This window comes from Hoplias malabaricus, chromosome Y (genome assembly GCF_029633855.1).
Source record: "Hoplias malabaricus isolate fHopMal1 chromosome Y, fHopMal1.hap1, whole genome shotgun sequence".
Lineage (NCBI taxonomy): Eukaryota > Metazoa > Chordata > Actinopteri > Characiformes > Erythrinidae > Hoplias > Hoplias malabaricus.
In genome coordinates, this window is record NC_089820.1 from 3,103,291 (window position 1) to 3,120,014 (window position 16,724).

The 16,724-nt window shown below is 38.4% G+C and overlaps 2 protein-coding genes across 2 annotated transcripts; both read right to left on the minus strand.

Moving 5' to 3' along the window:
* Positions 1-1,367: 1,367 nt before the first annotated feature.
* LOC136679079 (iron-sulfur cluster assembly 1 homolog, mitochondrial) lies at positions 1,368-8,085 on the minus strand. The gene is made up of 4 exons (XM_066657359.1): positions 7,963-8,085; positions 5,277-5,330; positions 4,977-5,082; positions 1,368-2,902 (listed from the first exon to the last, which is right to left on the minus strand). The coding sequence occupies exons 1-4, from the start codon at positions 8,050-8,052 to the stop codon at positions 2,754-2,756; spliced, it is 399 nt and encodes a 132-aa protein (XP_066513456.1). The 5' UTR covers positions 8,053-8,085; the 3' UTR covers positions 1,368-2,753.
* Positions 8,086-9,045: 960 nt separating this feature from the next.
* Positions 9,046-16,140, minus strand: LOC136679271 (phosphoserine aminotransferase-like). The gene is made up of 9 exons (XM_066657707.1): positions 15,979-16,140; positions 14,190-14,250; positions 14,041-14,110; positions 13,741-13,946; positions 12,800-12,972; positions 12,528-12,697; positions 11,156-11,284; positions 10,770-10,907; positions 9,046-9,934 (listed from the first exon to the last, which is right to left on the minus strand). The coding sequence occupies exons 1-9, from the start codon at positions 16,030-16,032 to the stop codon at positions 9,829-9,831; spliced, it is 1,107 nt and encodes a 368-aa protein (XP_066513804.1). The 5' UTR covers positions 16,033-16,140; the 3' UTR covers positions 9,046-9,828.
* Positions 16,141-16,724: the final 584 nt, after the last annotated feature.

A 16,724-nucleotide genomic window follows, 5' to 3' on the forward strand; every position in this document is an offset into this window, starting at 1 on the left:
ATATGTACTGGTTTCTGCTTCTGTGCCTCTTTTACTTTCATCACATTCTTCATCATACATCCACCAATTGAAACACTACAACTTCAGCATTTTGTCCTCCATTCAGGTCATATCCTCACTGTGCTTTCCAGATCTTCACGGTGGAGCTCTGCTCTCTTTTTCTAATTTCCAACTGCTGAGGTTCAAGATGTTTGTAAAGTTCTTCAAGGGAGTAGGTTGTTGTTTTAGCTCTGTGGATTCACTTTCCGTTTCCTCCACAATGTCACTCATCCTTCCCATTTCTAAATAAATCCCTTTCCGCTGTTTCTCAGCCTGTGACTAAAATGGCTCCCTATTTAAGTATTAGGGCACTGTTGAGTACGTAGTCCAAAATGTAAAAATGAATTCAACTGTCACACTGTGGTCTGAACTCACTCTCTGATTGGCTCCTTCTTCACAGCATTGGTTACATATCCATCCATCCATTATCTGTAACCGCTTATCCAATTTAGGGTCGCGGGGGGTCCAGAGCCTACCTGGAATCATTGGGCGCAAGGCGGGAATACACCCTGGAGGGGGCGCCAGTCCTTCACAGGGCAACACAGACACACACACATTCACTCACACACTCACACCTACGGACACTTTTGCAACATGTGTTTTTGGACTGTGGGAGAAACCGGAGCACCCGGAGGAAACCCACGCGGACACAGGGAGAACACACCAACTCCTCACAGACAGTCACCCGGAGTAGGAATCGAACACACAACCTTCAGGCCCCTGGAGCTGTGTGACTGCGACACTACCTGCTGCTCCACTATGAACCTTTCTGAAGCATGTACATAACTGGCAATCCAACAATATTTGCACTATAAATTCGAATAACATCTAAGTTGATTATGAATGGCCCCACCTAAATAAATAAATAAAGTCAATAAAATAATAAAAAATAAACCCCCACCACCTTTTAAGAATAAGTACTTAATAATAACTACATTTCATTTTTACCAGGTTAAAAAGAATGTTTATTTTTTAGTATTCTGTATGTTTGTCTTTGTTCTTTTAATGTCTGTGTATGCTCTAAAACATTTCATAAAAATAAATAAACAAAAATAATACAATGTGTCACATTGACAATGCGCCGTAGTTCCCTTCGCCGGTCTGCTCTACATAAATATTTAATTAGGCTAATTTCAAAACATTTTCAAATGTAGTCTGATTTATTTCACTCGAATATGGCATGATTCAGTTTACAAAATGCTGTCATCTCAAAAATATTAAATATTGGCAAGAATATGATTTTGAAGTATTCATCATGAAATTGTAAAAGGGTCTTGACGTAATTATCCTGCAGATATATCACACAAGACACTCAGCAATTAGTGATATAACTGTACATTTATTGTGCGTTAAAAGACAGGGTTTACATTCTTCTATATACACACATGCGCCATCCTTAGGTTTTACAATGACAGATAAGATTTCACATAGTTCGAACAGCAGATTACTCTGTAAAATGTAATCTATTTCTGTGCGGAGTAGCAAGAGCTATACAAAAACAATTCAAGCCTCACTCTAATACCTTTTGAGAATTTAAGCACATTTACAATGTTCTATATGGGAAGTTATGTGCAAGATGGGTCTCTGTGACTTAGTTTTAGAAAGATGAAAAATGACATTTGGTGAGATGGATTTCTCAGGATAATTGTCCATGAAATGCATCTGGAATCCAAACCTTACACTCACTGGCCACTTCCTTACACACATCAACTGTGTATTTACACTGACATTTATTAAACTAATTTTTATCCAGTTTGTCTTTTACTATTACAGGTTGTAGTCACGCTCCCACATTGATCATCAGACCCTCTGAACAGATTTTATCTTGGTGGTGAACATGAGTGGTTTGTACACGTTATGAGAGGCTCACACACGGCAGATTTGCTAGAGCTTTTAAAGGCCCCAGTATCCGCTATGTCAGCAATGGTCCAACAACCACAAATATTCAGCCTCTGGCCAGAAACTGACCACTGATGAAGGACTAAAGGATGACTAACAAGAACTGTGCAGCAACAGCTGAGACACTGTCTTTGACTTTATCTCTACATGACACTCGTGTAGTAGTCCTCAAACAGAGGAACGGGGAAATTCAGTGAAACAGACAACTATCTGTAATTGTACAACTGGAAAACCTAAAAATGAGCATAGATAGCTTATAAAAATAAAAGATAGACCTAATAAAGTTGCCAGCGAATGTTTACCAAATGCTAAACCATGAACTGTGACTCCAGCATGTCATAACTGTTGTAAAAGGGGGTCAAATATTTGTCTCTTTTTCATTACTGCCATAACCCTTTTTTCCAGTTCAACGTAGTCAAGGAAGCATATTCAAAAAACAGCCCCTGTGTCCAAACAGTTCATGTACATCAACAGCCCTCTTTTAGCATTATAGACAGTACATACTGTCCCAGAGTGCACACAAATTACACCTTACACAAGACTGGACCTCTGCTTCCTGTGCTGCAATCATCAAAATGATCTTTTATCTCTGTACACCACCACCAAGTTTAGTTCATAGGTGCATAGTGGCTTGTATTTAGCTTAGTTCGTATTTCTTTTCCATGGACTTTAGTAATATTTTCAGTCTTTTCCTGCCGTTTAGGCAATAAGATTTTTCCTGATGTTTGTTCTGGAAACGGGGCTGGGTTTGTCCTGCAGAATAACACCCTGCAGGATAGTAGGGGCTCTATGTGTAGCTGAGCATGCAAAGAGGTTCAGATGTTGAAGCTTTCCCCACAACCACATGTTCCTTTGATGTTGGGATTATTAAACACAAATTCACTGGACAGTTTCGTCTCAACAAAATCCATCTCTGTGCCCAGCAAGGTCAGCTGGGCCTTCTTCTCAATGAAAACTCTTACGCCTAAAAGAAGACAAAACAGAGACCATTGGAACAGCTAGACAATATATGCATTTTAGGTGTAATTCCAACAAGAAAATAATTCATTCATTTATTCAATGTCTGTAACCGCTTAACCTGTTCAGGGTCGCAATGGGTCCAGAGCCTACCCGGAATCACTGGGTGCAAGGCAGGAACACCCCATGGAGAGGCACCAGCCCATCACAGGGGAACCCACACACATACACACACTCAAGGTACTCACAATTATAGATAATCTGATATTTAAATCACACTGTGGTTTTTCCTTGATAGGTGGATCATAGTGGGCAACATGACAAAAACGTGGAACTTGGGAACATGGAAATATTCCCTCCAAGGATTCCTCCTTCAGGATTTTTACTTTTTTATCTCACATTTGTGATGGGCAGAAAGTATTATCACAGCAGTCGCAAGTGGAGCATAACAGAATCACCACATTAATGGTGAACTTAATATATTCCATTAATACTTTCCCAAAAAGTCTCTAAACTTGATGTTGCAGTTTAGGATAAAAGACTAAAATCACAACAGCTATTCTTTCACACCCCCAATTGTCCTGTTGAGATTGAATAAGCAACGTTTGGCTCCCAAGCTCACTTCTCTAACCATCAGCCAGAAACAGGGGAGAGTCCCACACTACACTGTCAGAAAATTTGTCACTGTGGTGGTACCTTCAAGGGTACGTTTGTACCTTTAGTTAGAGAACATACCTGTATCTTATTCTATTATAATTGTAGATTTTAAAATTGTGTTGATTTCATGCGCCCGTTACATCTCCAGGACTTATGTTCTTTTACTTGACACAGTTCCAAAATGAAAACTTACAAATATTCACCTTTCCTTCTAGAGAAGAGAATGTCATGTACCTTTAGGGAACACAACTAGACTTTTAAACACTGTTGTACATTTAAAGGCACATTTACACTGTTTGTACCTTTAATGACCAATAATGTACCTCAACTGTACCTTTATTTCTGAGAGTGCACCAGAATTTATGCAATCAATACTTTTGGGGGGGGGTCGCAGGGGTCAGCACAACCAGAGGACAATGTGTGAGCCTCAAAACTGGGCAAACTACCTTCTTCATCATGGAGACTCTGCCAGATAAGTATAAGGACCTGTGTGAGCAGGTCGGGAGGTCTTACAGAAAAGATTTGGATGACTGAGTTATAGTTCTTGTTAGGAACACTAATAATTAGTGGTAAACAGAGTACCTACTTACTATATGGCCTGCAAAACTAAACACAATATTTAAATATTAGTTTTATTTAACTTCCAATAAATACAATGCAATATGTGGGACTTAAATCAAAGAATAGGTTACGCAATGATAACAGGCCTTACATTTTTAGTAAATGCAGCCTAAATAAAAATAATGAATTATTGTAATAAAATTATTCAGAAAACAACAGGCATCAAAACTTGATATTATATTTTCTGATATTTCAGCAATGTTCAATTGTACAGTGCAGGCTGCACAAGGTATGAATCCACAAGCTGGCACCTTAAAAAAAAAGTTCCATCGACCACAGTGTAAAACATTAAAAATATCTGTAGGAAATGAAAGAGGAGTGTTAAATTAAACATTCACTAATTTCAATGGGACTTGCGCCCGGTTGAGTGTGTGTTCCAGAATTGCAGCATGTGATTGCGGGTAGGCTCTGGACACACCATGACCCAGAACTGGATAAGCGGTTACAGATAATGAATGAATGTATGAAAGAATAATATTTCAATCAATGAACACAAGTTTAACAAAAAAAAAAATCTTTAGAAATCTTTTATAAGATCTACTTTGAGGTTAAGGAAAATTCAGAGGATGCATTCATATCACGCTGGCTGAGACAGTTAAGATGAAAAAACAAAATATTCGCAGGAGGAGCGACATCAGTCATTTTACTAGTATGTGCTACATAAGATTAAGACTGCCAAGTTTACCTACAAAAAGAATAAACTTGACAAAACCTATTTCCTTTTTAGTAGCCATTATAAAGTTGTTCACAGCCATAATTCATATATTTAAAACATCATATTTCATTATAATTATATTACTCACCATCTTGTAACACTTCTTCATCTGATTTGTCCTTTTGCTTGGTATAATCAAGCGTGTACGTGAGGCCATTGCAACCTCTGGTCCGAACCCCCACTTTAAGACCAATCTAGAGACGCAAACATTTTCCATTGGCAATTCATTTATACTTACAAAATATATTAATTTTATTTATATATATATATATATATATATATATATATATATATATATATATATATATATATATATATATATATATATATATATATATAAAAAATATTTTTTCTGTCTAACATTAACTGTTCCATTAAGAATACTTACATATTCTGGTTTATCCTGTAAAAGTAACTTGATTTTATTAACAGCTGAGGGTGTCTGAAGGAGAAATACAGAGAAGCATTACTCATAATATGGCTTTCTTACTGTAAGTCTGCATAATAATAATAAAAATGTTTTTTTATTCCAATAGGTAAATGTTTACTTTTAAAGTGTATATTGTACCCTGAAGTCTAGACAATATTTATTTGTATTAATGTAATTGTATTTATTTGTATTTGTATTTATCTCACCAACCCCTTTCAACTTAAAGGTGTACTCAAAATCCCAGATACATGCATTAGACATTCACTGAGATGGCCATACTTACAGAAAATTTATAATCTTTTTTTTAAAAAAAAACAGCACTGAATCTAATGGTCAGAGTACAGCTTTACAGCACAAGCCAATGTCAATACATGATTTTCAAGATCCCAATTCTCAAGATGCCAATATACAGGGTGGGCCATTTATATGGATACACCTTAATAAAATGGGAATGGTTGGTGATATTAACTTCCTGTTTGTGGCACATTAGTATATGAGAGGGGGGAAACTTTTCAAGATGGGTGGTGACCATGGCGGCCATTTTTTAAGTCGGCCATTTAGGATCCAACTTTTGTTTTTTCAACGGGAAGAGGGTCATGTGACACATCAAAATTATTGGGAATTTCACAAGAAAAACAATGGTGTGATTGGTTTTAACATAACGTTTATCCTTTCATGAGTTATTTACAAGTTTCTGCCCACTTATAAAATGTGTTCAAAGTGCTGCCCATTGTGTTGGATTGTCAATGCAACTACGGATACTGGAAGCCTGGGCTAGCATTTCTCCTGCATTGTTGCTATCAGTGTGTGAAGAGTGGGAGAATAGGGTTGCATTGACAACCCAACACAATGGGCAGCACTTTGAACACATTTTATAAGTGGTCAGAAACTTGTAAATAACTCATGAAAGCACACCATTGTTTTTCTTGTGAAATTCCCAATAAGTTTGATGTGTCACATGACCCTCTACCCATTGAAAAAACAAAAGTTGGATCCAAAATGGCCGCCATGGTCACCACCCATCTTGAAAAGTTTCCCCCCTCCCATATACTAATGTGCCACAAACAGGAACCCTTTGAGGTCCTGTTTTTGGGGAAATTTGAGGAAAATTGAAATTCCACATAAACACGTATATAACTCTGCGAGATTTTATCCTAAAAAAAAAAATACAACATACCTCGGAAACCTTGAAGGGTCTACGTTCCAACTATATATAGGATGAAACGATATATATATTTATATTCTTGTGAGAGAAGCGTAAATAACAACCGGCACATTTTTGAGGCACAAGCTTTTTTGTTCCGCCCATAGACGCCTTCTGCCATTCATATGTTAACACTATGGTAATTCGGCAGCTGCTAGTGGAGGATCATTGGCTGATAATTTGCATGAAAACGCCCAAACACAGAGCACATGTCGCGGAATTGTTTACGTGGAGCTTCGTCATGTCGCACTCACGGGAGCTGCGGAGGAGAGCTTTGTTCTGGAAAATGAAGAGGATTTCAGCTCATCTGACGAAAGCGGGGAGGACAGTGACGAAGAAAGATTTATTTTCACCAACCATTCCCATTTTATTAAGGTGTATCCATACAAATGGCCCACCCTGTATAATACCCTTACCTCAAAGATATCACAAACTAATGCCCAAGGCATAAAACAATTTATATAAATACAATTACAAGCAAGTTCAGCTTATAATTTTTAATAATGAATCTAATAACTCATACATCTGATCAGTAAATACGAATTAAGGTCTTAGCTTAAAATAAAAATAATTTAAAAAAAATCAAGGTTGAAAGGGAATTTTTATTTGTTTGTTTAATATACGCAAAAACTCAAAATGGGCTTAAAAGTGCCCTGTGCAATTTTATTTCCTAAGTAGCACTGAGCTGTGCATGATAAAACCAGAGTGGAAAACGTCACTCTAGGATTCCTTGACTAATACATTAACTAGTACATTGGTAAATACCACAAACTGCCTCTGCTGAAACTGCCTATTGCACCTTTAACTAGCAACGATTATACCCAGGTTACACTTAACACCAAAAGGTATGTTTACTTTGTGCTTAAATAAAGAATTATCCTCTCGAAAAATAATATATTATTTCTGGTTTAGAGATGCTGAGGAAAGAGACCGGGAAAAATCGCATTGTTCAAAACGAAAACACTGTAACGGATCCTTTGCAGGAGTGGAAATTCTTTTTGAAGAAAATACATGGTGCCGTTGACAAACTGATGTCTGTGAAATGAACAAAGTAAAGCCGGTTGAGTTTAGGAAATGTTTATACCGTATTCGGACTAGGATCCTACAACGATGTTAAAGGACCTACTGTTAAAATGTTTGCTAGAGCTCAAATAATTAAAAAGACCCTGGCTAAGACCGTGACTCTGTCTTTTTTAAAAGCTTTAAACTCAGATTCAAAAACTGACACACAGAAACGGAGCTAACGTTAGCTGTTAACCCGAGAAACGCCCAGAAACTTTAGCGGACAGCGCAGGAGGTAAGGTTAGATAACACGAACTGGGCTAAGGTTAGCTCCGCTGCAGACACACATTCCCTCCCGCAGTTCACTGACGGCCCTACGCTTCCCTCCGCCATCACCGAGTGGAATGTACTCTCTCCAGTCCGTGAGGAAACACTCACCAGAGTCAGAGCTGTTCTTGTGGGTAAGATCTTTCTCCTGCTGACAGCCTTCACCGTCGCTCTCACTATGGAGGCAGACATGTTGCTCATTAAACTTCTCGCTGCTGGATGTAAACACCAAGGCCAGGTAACCACCCAATGACATTAACGCACGAACACGATTGGCTGCTTTTGTGATTGGCAGTTTTTTGAGCCAATCAACATCAATCTCGGTGTCATGCGTCATGACTACGTAGCAGTTTTAAAAGAAGTAAACGACAAGACACTCCTTTAAATGTTAATAAAATACATTGTTAAATTAAAATGATAATCAAAAATAAAATGTAATTAAAATATTGGTTAAAAATGTACACACACATACATCTGGATATCTGAATTTGTCTGTTTTTTGTACTGTTTGTTAAAACAAAACAATGGCAGAGAGAATTTGACAAATTTTTCATGGGCACAATCCACATACTCAGCTCTACTGCTCATCCCACAAATGCAAGTTCCTTACAAATGAAGCACCATTTAAAAGGGAAATTAACAGGCTTTCCAACAGTATATGATTTTTTGCCAAGCAGCATTGTTACAACAAAGAAATAATCTACCAAACACAAAATTCCTTACTATTTCTGCTGTCTATTATCTTCTTGATCAGGGTTGCAGTGTGTTCACTGGGCTCTAGGAAGAAACACACCCTGGACAGGGCACTAGTTCATCACAGGCTCACCAGACATTCACATCATCACACATATGGGCACGTTTACACAGGCAGTCCACCTATCAGCATGTGTTTTTGAGATATGCAATGGAGCAACGGGAAAAAATGCTTGATTTAGTTGATGAGTCTCTTTTCCTGTTATGGATTGACAGATACATGTGTGGTGTTCATATGTGGAAGTGATGGACCAGATGCAGTGTAAGAAAGCAATGAATCTGGTGGCTTTGATGTTTTGGGTTTATTGGTGTATTTGCGTGAGATGAAAGAGCATTAGAGGGTTTAAGTACTGAAGTTGGAGGATTATATATATATATATATTTTAATAATTTCATAATTTCAAAGAATGAATAACAAGCAAGAACTTGGTGTGAGGTTCATCAGCCACTTTATTTCTAACTACTCCATACAAATATATTAATTGACACCAGACAGATGTGTAAACCATATCAGACACAGATGCTCATACACACACATTCATATACAAATTTTAAGTAAGTCTGAAAGATTTTATATACTGCAACTGAAAGTAGTAGTTCTCAGATCACATGTTCAGCAAATGTAATGTAAGGGGAGCTTTTAGCTTACATATAAAAGAGTAAGACCCATGAGAAACAACCAAACGCTGTGCTGTGTACATGACGACTACCACGACTAAATGACTCTACATTTAGCAGTCAAAACCAAAATATAAAAATAAAGTCAGATCTTCTTGGTTTTAAAAACAGGGCTTGACATTAATTTATATATATATATATGTATGTTAAAAATTGCAATTTAATTGCAATCTCAATACAGGTTAGAACAATGACAATTAGTTATGTTACCCAAATCCTTCGGTGCTAATGTTAAGGCACATTATTATTATTATTATTAGTAGTACAGGAAAAGGGGAGAAATTATATTTCAGCTTTCTCATAAGAACAACGAGGGTGATAAAATATTCTGACTGGTAATATAGTGTTTAATAATAATAATTATTATTATTATGTAATGCAAGATACAATATTAGTTCCTCCAGGCAATTTCTTGTTAGTGGTCAAGAAATCTGTACATACTCCTATTACATTAATGCAGCAGTTGCAAAAATCTTTGAATTCTATCAACTGCAAACACGAAAGTTTGTTATTAGTGGTTGAGATAACCTGTAAACATGGCTTAATCTAGTTCTGGTGGTTCTTAAGAAAATCCTTCATATAGGCAGCGAGAATTTGAGCATCATCCAAAGTCACTGCATTGTAGAGAGAAGCTCGTATCCCACCAACAGATCTGGGGGGAGAAAAAAGATCAGTTGGACATTTATCATTAATTATCACCTGTAATTTTGTATGTCTGTACTGAGGAGTCTGGGGCTTGTCTATTTGAACTAATTAATCACATGCCAACCGCAACCCTGAACTGCATAAGCGGTTACAGATAATGAATGAATGAATCACATGACAAGCCCCCAGCCTAAGGTCCAATGATAACGTCTGGTTTTATGTTGCAATTGACCAATTTCCAACCATATCTCATTCAAATAAGTCAGACTTGTTTTGTTGTCTGTCCCTTTAAGACTGATATATGTAAATGACTTATTTTCTGCTTTGCCATTCTCAAACAAAAACATACTCTGAAATGAAATGAGTGCAGTACCCTTTTGCTCATGGTTGTCACCTAGAAGGTAACCTTTGGACAGCTATGGACTTGAGGCCAATAGGGCACTAGTTCGATCTTTTGGACCAGTAGGAGAAAATTAGGGGCAGGGGAGTAGAGGAAGTGTGCTTTATTTTTTATTTACCTTTACTTAACCAGGAAAGAATTTCACTGAGATGAAAAATCTCTTTTACAGGAGAGTCCTGATCAAGACAGGCAGCAGCACACTACTCCTTACATCTTACTCCCTGGAAGGAGGGTCGTCAGCCTGCCACTGGGGGTGTATGTTAGTGTGTGGGTTTTCACTTCCCCTAATCACTAGTGTAATGTATGTGCACATTTCCCCAAATTTCATTGTACTGCTGTGCTAGGGCAATAGAACCATGTTTTGTCTTCTCAAAGTAAAACATTACTAAATACATTTTAAGTGAAATAAAGTTATTCTAGATGTGTACATCATGTGAAATACCTATGTCCTTTTAATGAAATCATTCCAATTTTCAAAGCTCCGTCCAAAAAGGACTTCTCCAGGGCTTCATCTCCCTCCTTTTTTCCAATACGGAATGGAATGTTCATGCAGCTCCGGCAATCCACGTCAACAGGGCATCTGAAGACAACATTCAGATACAAGAACATTTGGTACAAATATTCCAATGATGAGCCAACCACTAATTCAGAGACTTTGTGACCATGTCAGCAACATGCCGTTCAAGAAATTCTGTAACACATTTAATTAGCCAGCAAAGACCTTTTGACAATTTTGTTTATACTGTAATATAAATAAATACTAAACACTTAATAAATGACAAATTGCAGGACATTTTGATGCTGACTGAATCATCACGATTCACTCACGAGTAAAATCCATTTGAGCTGTTGATGACATCGTAGATCAAAGAAGACTTCTGTGCGCTCAGTTTCTCCATGGCTTCCGTACCTCCGTTATTCTTGATCCAGTCTAGAACTAGGTTCATGATGTAAATGCTGTAAAAATGAAACAATTAGAGGAGAAACAAGGTCAATGCCAGTGTACTGTCAACAGCATGCTTTTTTCCCTTTGAAGCTACAGTAGGACAAAATTTGCTTAAAAAACCCTGCTGCACTCACTTTCTGCTGACAATTTAGGTTCATTCATTCATTCATTCATTCATTCATCATCTGTTCCACTTAATCCATTTCAGGGTTGCAGTGGCAACAGGGCAAGCAAAGAAGCCCAGACATCTCTGTCCCTCTCATTTCGGCCGCTTGTATCCACGATCTCGTTCTTTTGGTCATTACTCAGTGTTCATGACCACAGGTGAAAGTGGGGACATAGACTTACTGGTAAATTGAGCTTCCCATCCCTCATGAACAAGAACCCAAGGTTTGGGAGTGCTCCTTTCAAGACCCGACAGTACGCTCAGCCGAGTTGAGTTTCACCATCCTTACTGAGCACAGCTTGAACAATGTCCCCCCCCTTCCCCCTCCTGAGCTATCAGAGTGTGTTCCAGAACCTCTTTGAGACTGCCCGGAAGTCATTTTCCATGGCCTCTCCAAACCCCTCCCATGCTCTGGATTTTGCTTCTGCAACTCCCACAGCTGCAGCCTTTTTTATCTGCCAGTACCTGTCTGTGGAATTGGGAGTTTCCAGAGCCAGCGAAGCCCAAAAAGCCTCTTTCTTCCACTTGACAGCTTCCCTCACCCCCAGTCTCCACCAAAGGGATCTTGGGTTGCCACCATAACAGCGCTCGCCGTCGGACCCTAACCCCTGGCCTGGCTCCCGGGGTAGGTCCTGTTCTTCCTTCCTCTTCCAGGCAGGGTACATTTATTACATGTTCAATGTCCTACTGCCAACCTTGTTTAACATACATTCATGAAAACACAAATCTTGAAAATACTATAGAAGCCTACAATTTGTAGACACCTCTTATAAGTGAATTCAGCAACTACAAAAGTGCATCCACTGCTTAAACAGACATACAGTTCTGCAGGATCTTTTTTCTCTGGAGTGATGATTCACTCTCTTTTACCTATGGGATGTGTTAGGTGGTACTTAGGATCCAAGACTAATCCTCCACCATCAGTATCTAACATTACTAATGTTCTTGTGGCTGAATTCCACCAACTCCTTCCAACACCAAGGGGGACAATATCTCTATTAATACCTTTAGTTTTCAAAGAAAATACTGGCTGCGCGAGCAACCACAAATGTCTGGCCATCTATTAACAGAAGGTGGGTAAGACATACCTAAAGCAAGGTGGTGTGTTGTAGAGGGAGTTATTTCCAGCTTGCACGTGATAGTCCAGTACAATAGGGCACTCCTTCAAGGCTTTTCCCAATAGATCCTCCCTCACAATGACAACTGTGACTCCAGCACATCCTATGTTTTTCTGTGCACCTGCAAATATCAGCCCAAACTTGGACCAAAGAATTTATTATATTAAATGTTATAACATTTAGAATAAAAAAAACACCCTTGCCAAACAAATGAATAATTTAATAAGATAAATCCTTCCAACCTTCGATATATCTACTGGTCGGGACAGGAAATTGGATGACATGTCACTAACAAGAACCACATCCCTGGTGTCAGGAACAAAATTAAACTCAACACCATGGACTGTTTCATTGCAGCAGTAGTAGACGTAGGAAGCTGAAGGATTTAGTGACCAACTGCTGCTATCTGGGATACCTGAAAAGAGGGTACACCATACACTTTCATTTTCACATTCATAAAAATCCTTATCTGGATATTTCTGCATTTCTAATATCTACAAATTTGTTGCATTCAAAAAGGGATCTAAAATAAGTAACTTTCTGTTATTAAAATGAACAAATATTCTTTAATATTCCACCCAGAGAGAGTGAAGTCAGTTTGGCTTTATCCAGCCATGGATAAATGAGGTGTCACTACAGAGTCGTTGTGGAATTTTTTTGCACAATGTTAAAACCAGCTGCTGAGTTCAAACGAGGAATGACCAAGATGAAAGATATACATTTACTATATTTGATGTCAAATTTAGTTACTCAACAGTTACTCAAAATAATGACTGTATAAAAAACTAAGACTGCATAAAAATAAAACAGACCAAACATTTAGTCTTTATAGAGAACTGTTACACTGGCAGAATTTAGGTAGTATTTTATTATCCCAACAACTGCAATCAAGATATTACTAACTTGAAAACAAAATAATTCATGTTGAATGTGTTTTTAGACATTTTAATATATACATTTTAATGTATTAATATCTGGGTTCCCTTTAATCTTCCCTTTTATCCTCACCCTGACCTAACCTGCCCCAGGGAATGTTGCATGTATGAAGGTAGTTTCCATAATGATGTCCCTATTGGAAAGTGAACTCTTCCTGCAAGATTAAGTCTCATGCTCAATAACAAACAGCATCATACTGTAGTTTCGAATGCTCAGAAGATAAGGTGACTGTTACTTTAGGACTCACTGGTGTATTTGTCCAGTTTTGGGTGAACCACATTCACTTTGCCATACTTTTCTGCCTCTTTAGCAGCCTTCGCAGACCAGGTTCCGGTCACGATGTAATCCGCACATCTATCCTCCTTCAGTCCGATCAAATTAAGGGGAACAGCACTGAACTGCCCTGTTCCACCACCTTGAAGAAATAACACCTTATAGTTCTCAGGTATATTCCTGTATAAACAAAAAACAATATCACAGAGTTTATAAGAGTTCATTTGTAAAGAAGCATCTAGTGTAAATGTACCCATTTCTAATCAAAACTCACAGAAGCTCACGAAGAAGATTTTCTGTGGTGTTAATAATCTTGGTGAAATCTGCTGTCCGGTGGCTCATCTCTAATAGTAATAAGAAGAAACATTAATATCAGTACATACATATAAGCTAAGTAACGTAATATCAAAAATGGTTGCTCACCAAGAACACTAATTCCAGTGCAATTGTAATCCAACAGCTCCTTCTGTGCTTGGAGCAAAACCTGAGGAAAAAAAAAAAAGTCTGAAAACATAATGTGGTTTATTGTGTTGTACTTTAACTCTCCCACAAAACAGCCATTGCCATATCGTTGCTGTCCAATCAAAAACATTTAAATTTCATGAACCAATGAATGAACCAATAGAAATAACTTGGAAAATAACTTTCTGCATTGACTTCAATTGAAACTTAAGAGTGTTTTTTCCCCTTTCCTGCTATTTTGGAGACGTTTTTGTTCAATGACACATCACAAACACACAGAGCAAAGAAACAAACTTGGTCAATGTCATTGCACAATGCAGAAAATGTGCCTTCTTCACAAAGATGTGTGCTAGAAACCTTTTGTAGGACTGTTAAGATTAAAAGGAAATTCTAACAACTTTCAGCACTGTAGCCAAAAGATACAACAACCAAGCATTTATTTTCTTGGTGGGGATTCCTCAGTTGCAAACATTAACCTAATAAAAAAAGACGTAGAAACTGGCCATCGGGAAGACTACAATCAAACCTCAAGTATGATCAAATGGATTTAATGGTCTTTTTGACTGATTTTTTAACACTTAATTTGAGCTCAATACACTCTACTAACAACCGAGTAGTAAACCTGCTTGGACACATTTTCTAAAACAGACATGACATAAATCTGTCAAGTTGTAAGCTGTTCTAGAAATTCTAGAAGTATTTCTGTGAGCATCTGAATACATTTAGCCATATGAACATAAGTGCAGTCAAGTACTGACATTGAATGACTCTGCATGGTTCTGCATCAAAAACCCCAGAAGCTGACCAATGCTGAGGCTTTATAAAATTATAGTTAATGCTTTACCTTGAGCATTATGTCCTTATGCCGGGGGTGTCCGAAGTCCAGCCACCGGGCCAAATTCGGCCTACCGTAAGATTTTAATAGGCCCGCGGCATCACTTTTAAAAATACATCATTAGTGGCCCGCTGGCACTTGGCAGTTCTTTCTTTCGCCTGACGGTGGCAGCAGTGCGCCAATGTATATGATATTGCACCACTGTGTTAATAAACTACGTGAAACTTTAAAGCAATTCATTTCTCTGGGCCAGCAAAGCAATTCACAGAACGATATTTGGTGCAGCAAAAAAATAAAAAAATAAAACTTGTACTTTACACTCTTTTGATATCCTGCAGCAGTTGATGCTCTAAAATTAAATTCAGTAGTTAATAAATATAAACTGTTTTGTATATTTGCGTTTTTCAATTTTTTTTAACACACTGTTATAAACGATATATTTGGAAAATGTTTGGAGACCCCTGCCTTAGGCTCATGTTCAGACCCCGCTTTGTGGAAAACCGCCCCCTGTAGCGCTGTTTACGATGACGTCACTGCGAGGTGAGAAAGATGCGCCAATAAAAAACTTCACAGAAACTAAGGGTTAACCTCAAAAAAGCAGCCCTAACTACCTCAGCATGTCCTCAGGCAGGAGCTGGCAGGTTTCCAAGTCGGGAACTCACCGAGACAGAGGACAAAGCTGAATGTATGGCTGATGCAACATGATCACACAAATACACCACCTCAGCCCAGGTTTTTTTTTTTACCAACGAAGGCAAAATAGCTGCCGAGTTAATGTAAACGAATTTGGAGCAACAATATACAGAATACAATGTCCATGCTGTTTTGTGTGATATATAAGACAGAACGAGGATAATAAATCCTCCCGAATAAACAGCAGATGCTCGTGTGAATGGGAGTCAGCGGAGAACTTACGGAGGGGGGGAGTTTCGCCGGTCCTGCCCCAAAGTTAATGGTTTTCGCCTCCATGGTGCTTTCTGTCTGCGCAAGCTTTATGCTGAGGCTGTGGGCTGAAAGGTCCTTCAGCTAGTTTGCGATGCTCAGTCTCAGTGACCTACTTTCTCTCTGAGGCGCACTCAACTTCATTAACGCTTGGTTGCCTCCAACCAAGGGCGAAACCAAATGACTCCATCCTCCCTACTTGCACTAGGAAGGATTTTACACAAACCCAGACAGAGCACATTATGTTCAACATAAATCAGTTTCAGATTCTGTTGGACGTTCTCAGGTCCTTAATGAACAGAATGAACTAAATTAGGGAGCATGACAAAAAATGTCGCATTTTACCCTGCTGCCTTTAAAGGTAGTATGAAGTGGTTTGAGATTCACCCAAATTTTTTTTTTTGCCCGTGTTTTGGTTGGCCGCTGGCGCACGCTCACTGCTGTTTTGCACTTCCGATTGGACGGTTGTGTTGATCGGCGAATGTCATTGGCTGTTCTCTTCACGCCACTAGAACGTGATCACGATGCAGGTAGCGATTAATGTAGCGTGAAATATTTAGAAATACAGAGAAGTGCTTAGTCAGGAGAACTGCGGTTACACATGTTTAAATTGGGGAAAAGGTTAATGTCAGGCGCCAGTCTGTTTCCACAGGAGCGTGGACTCGCTTATATTCTGCTCCTAAAAGTGTGGTTATAACTTCCAAACAAATTCTGAAACA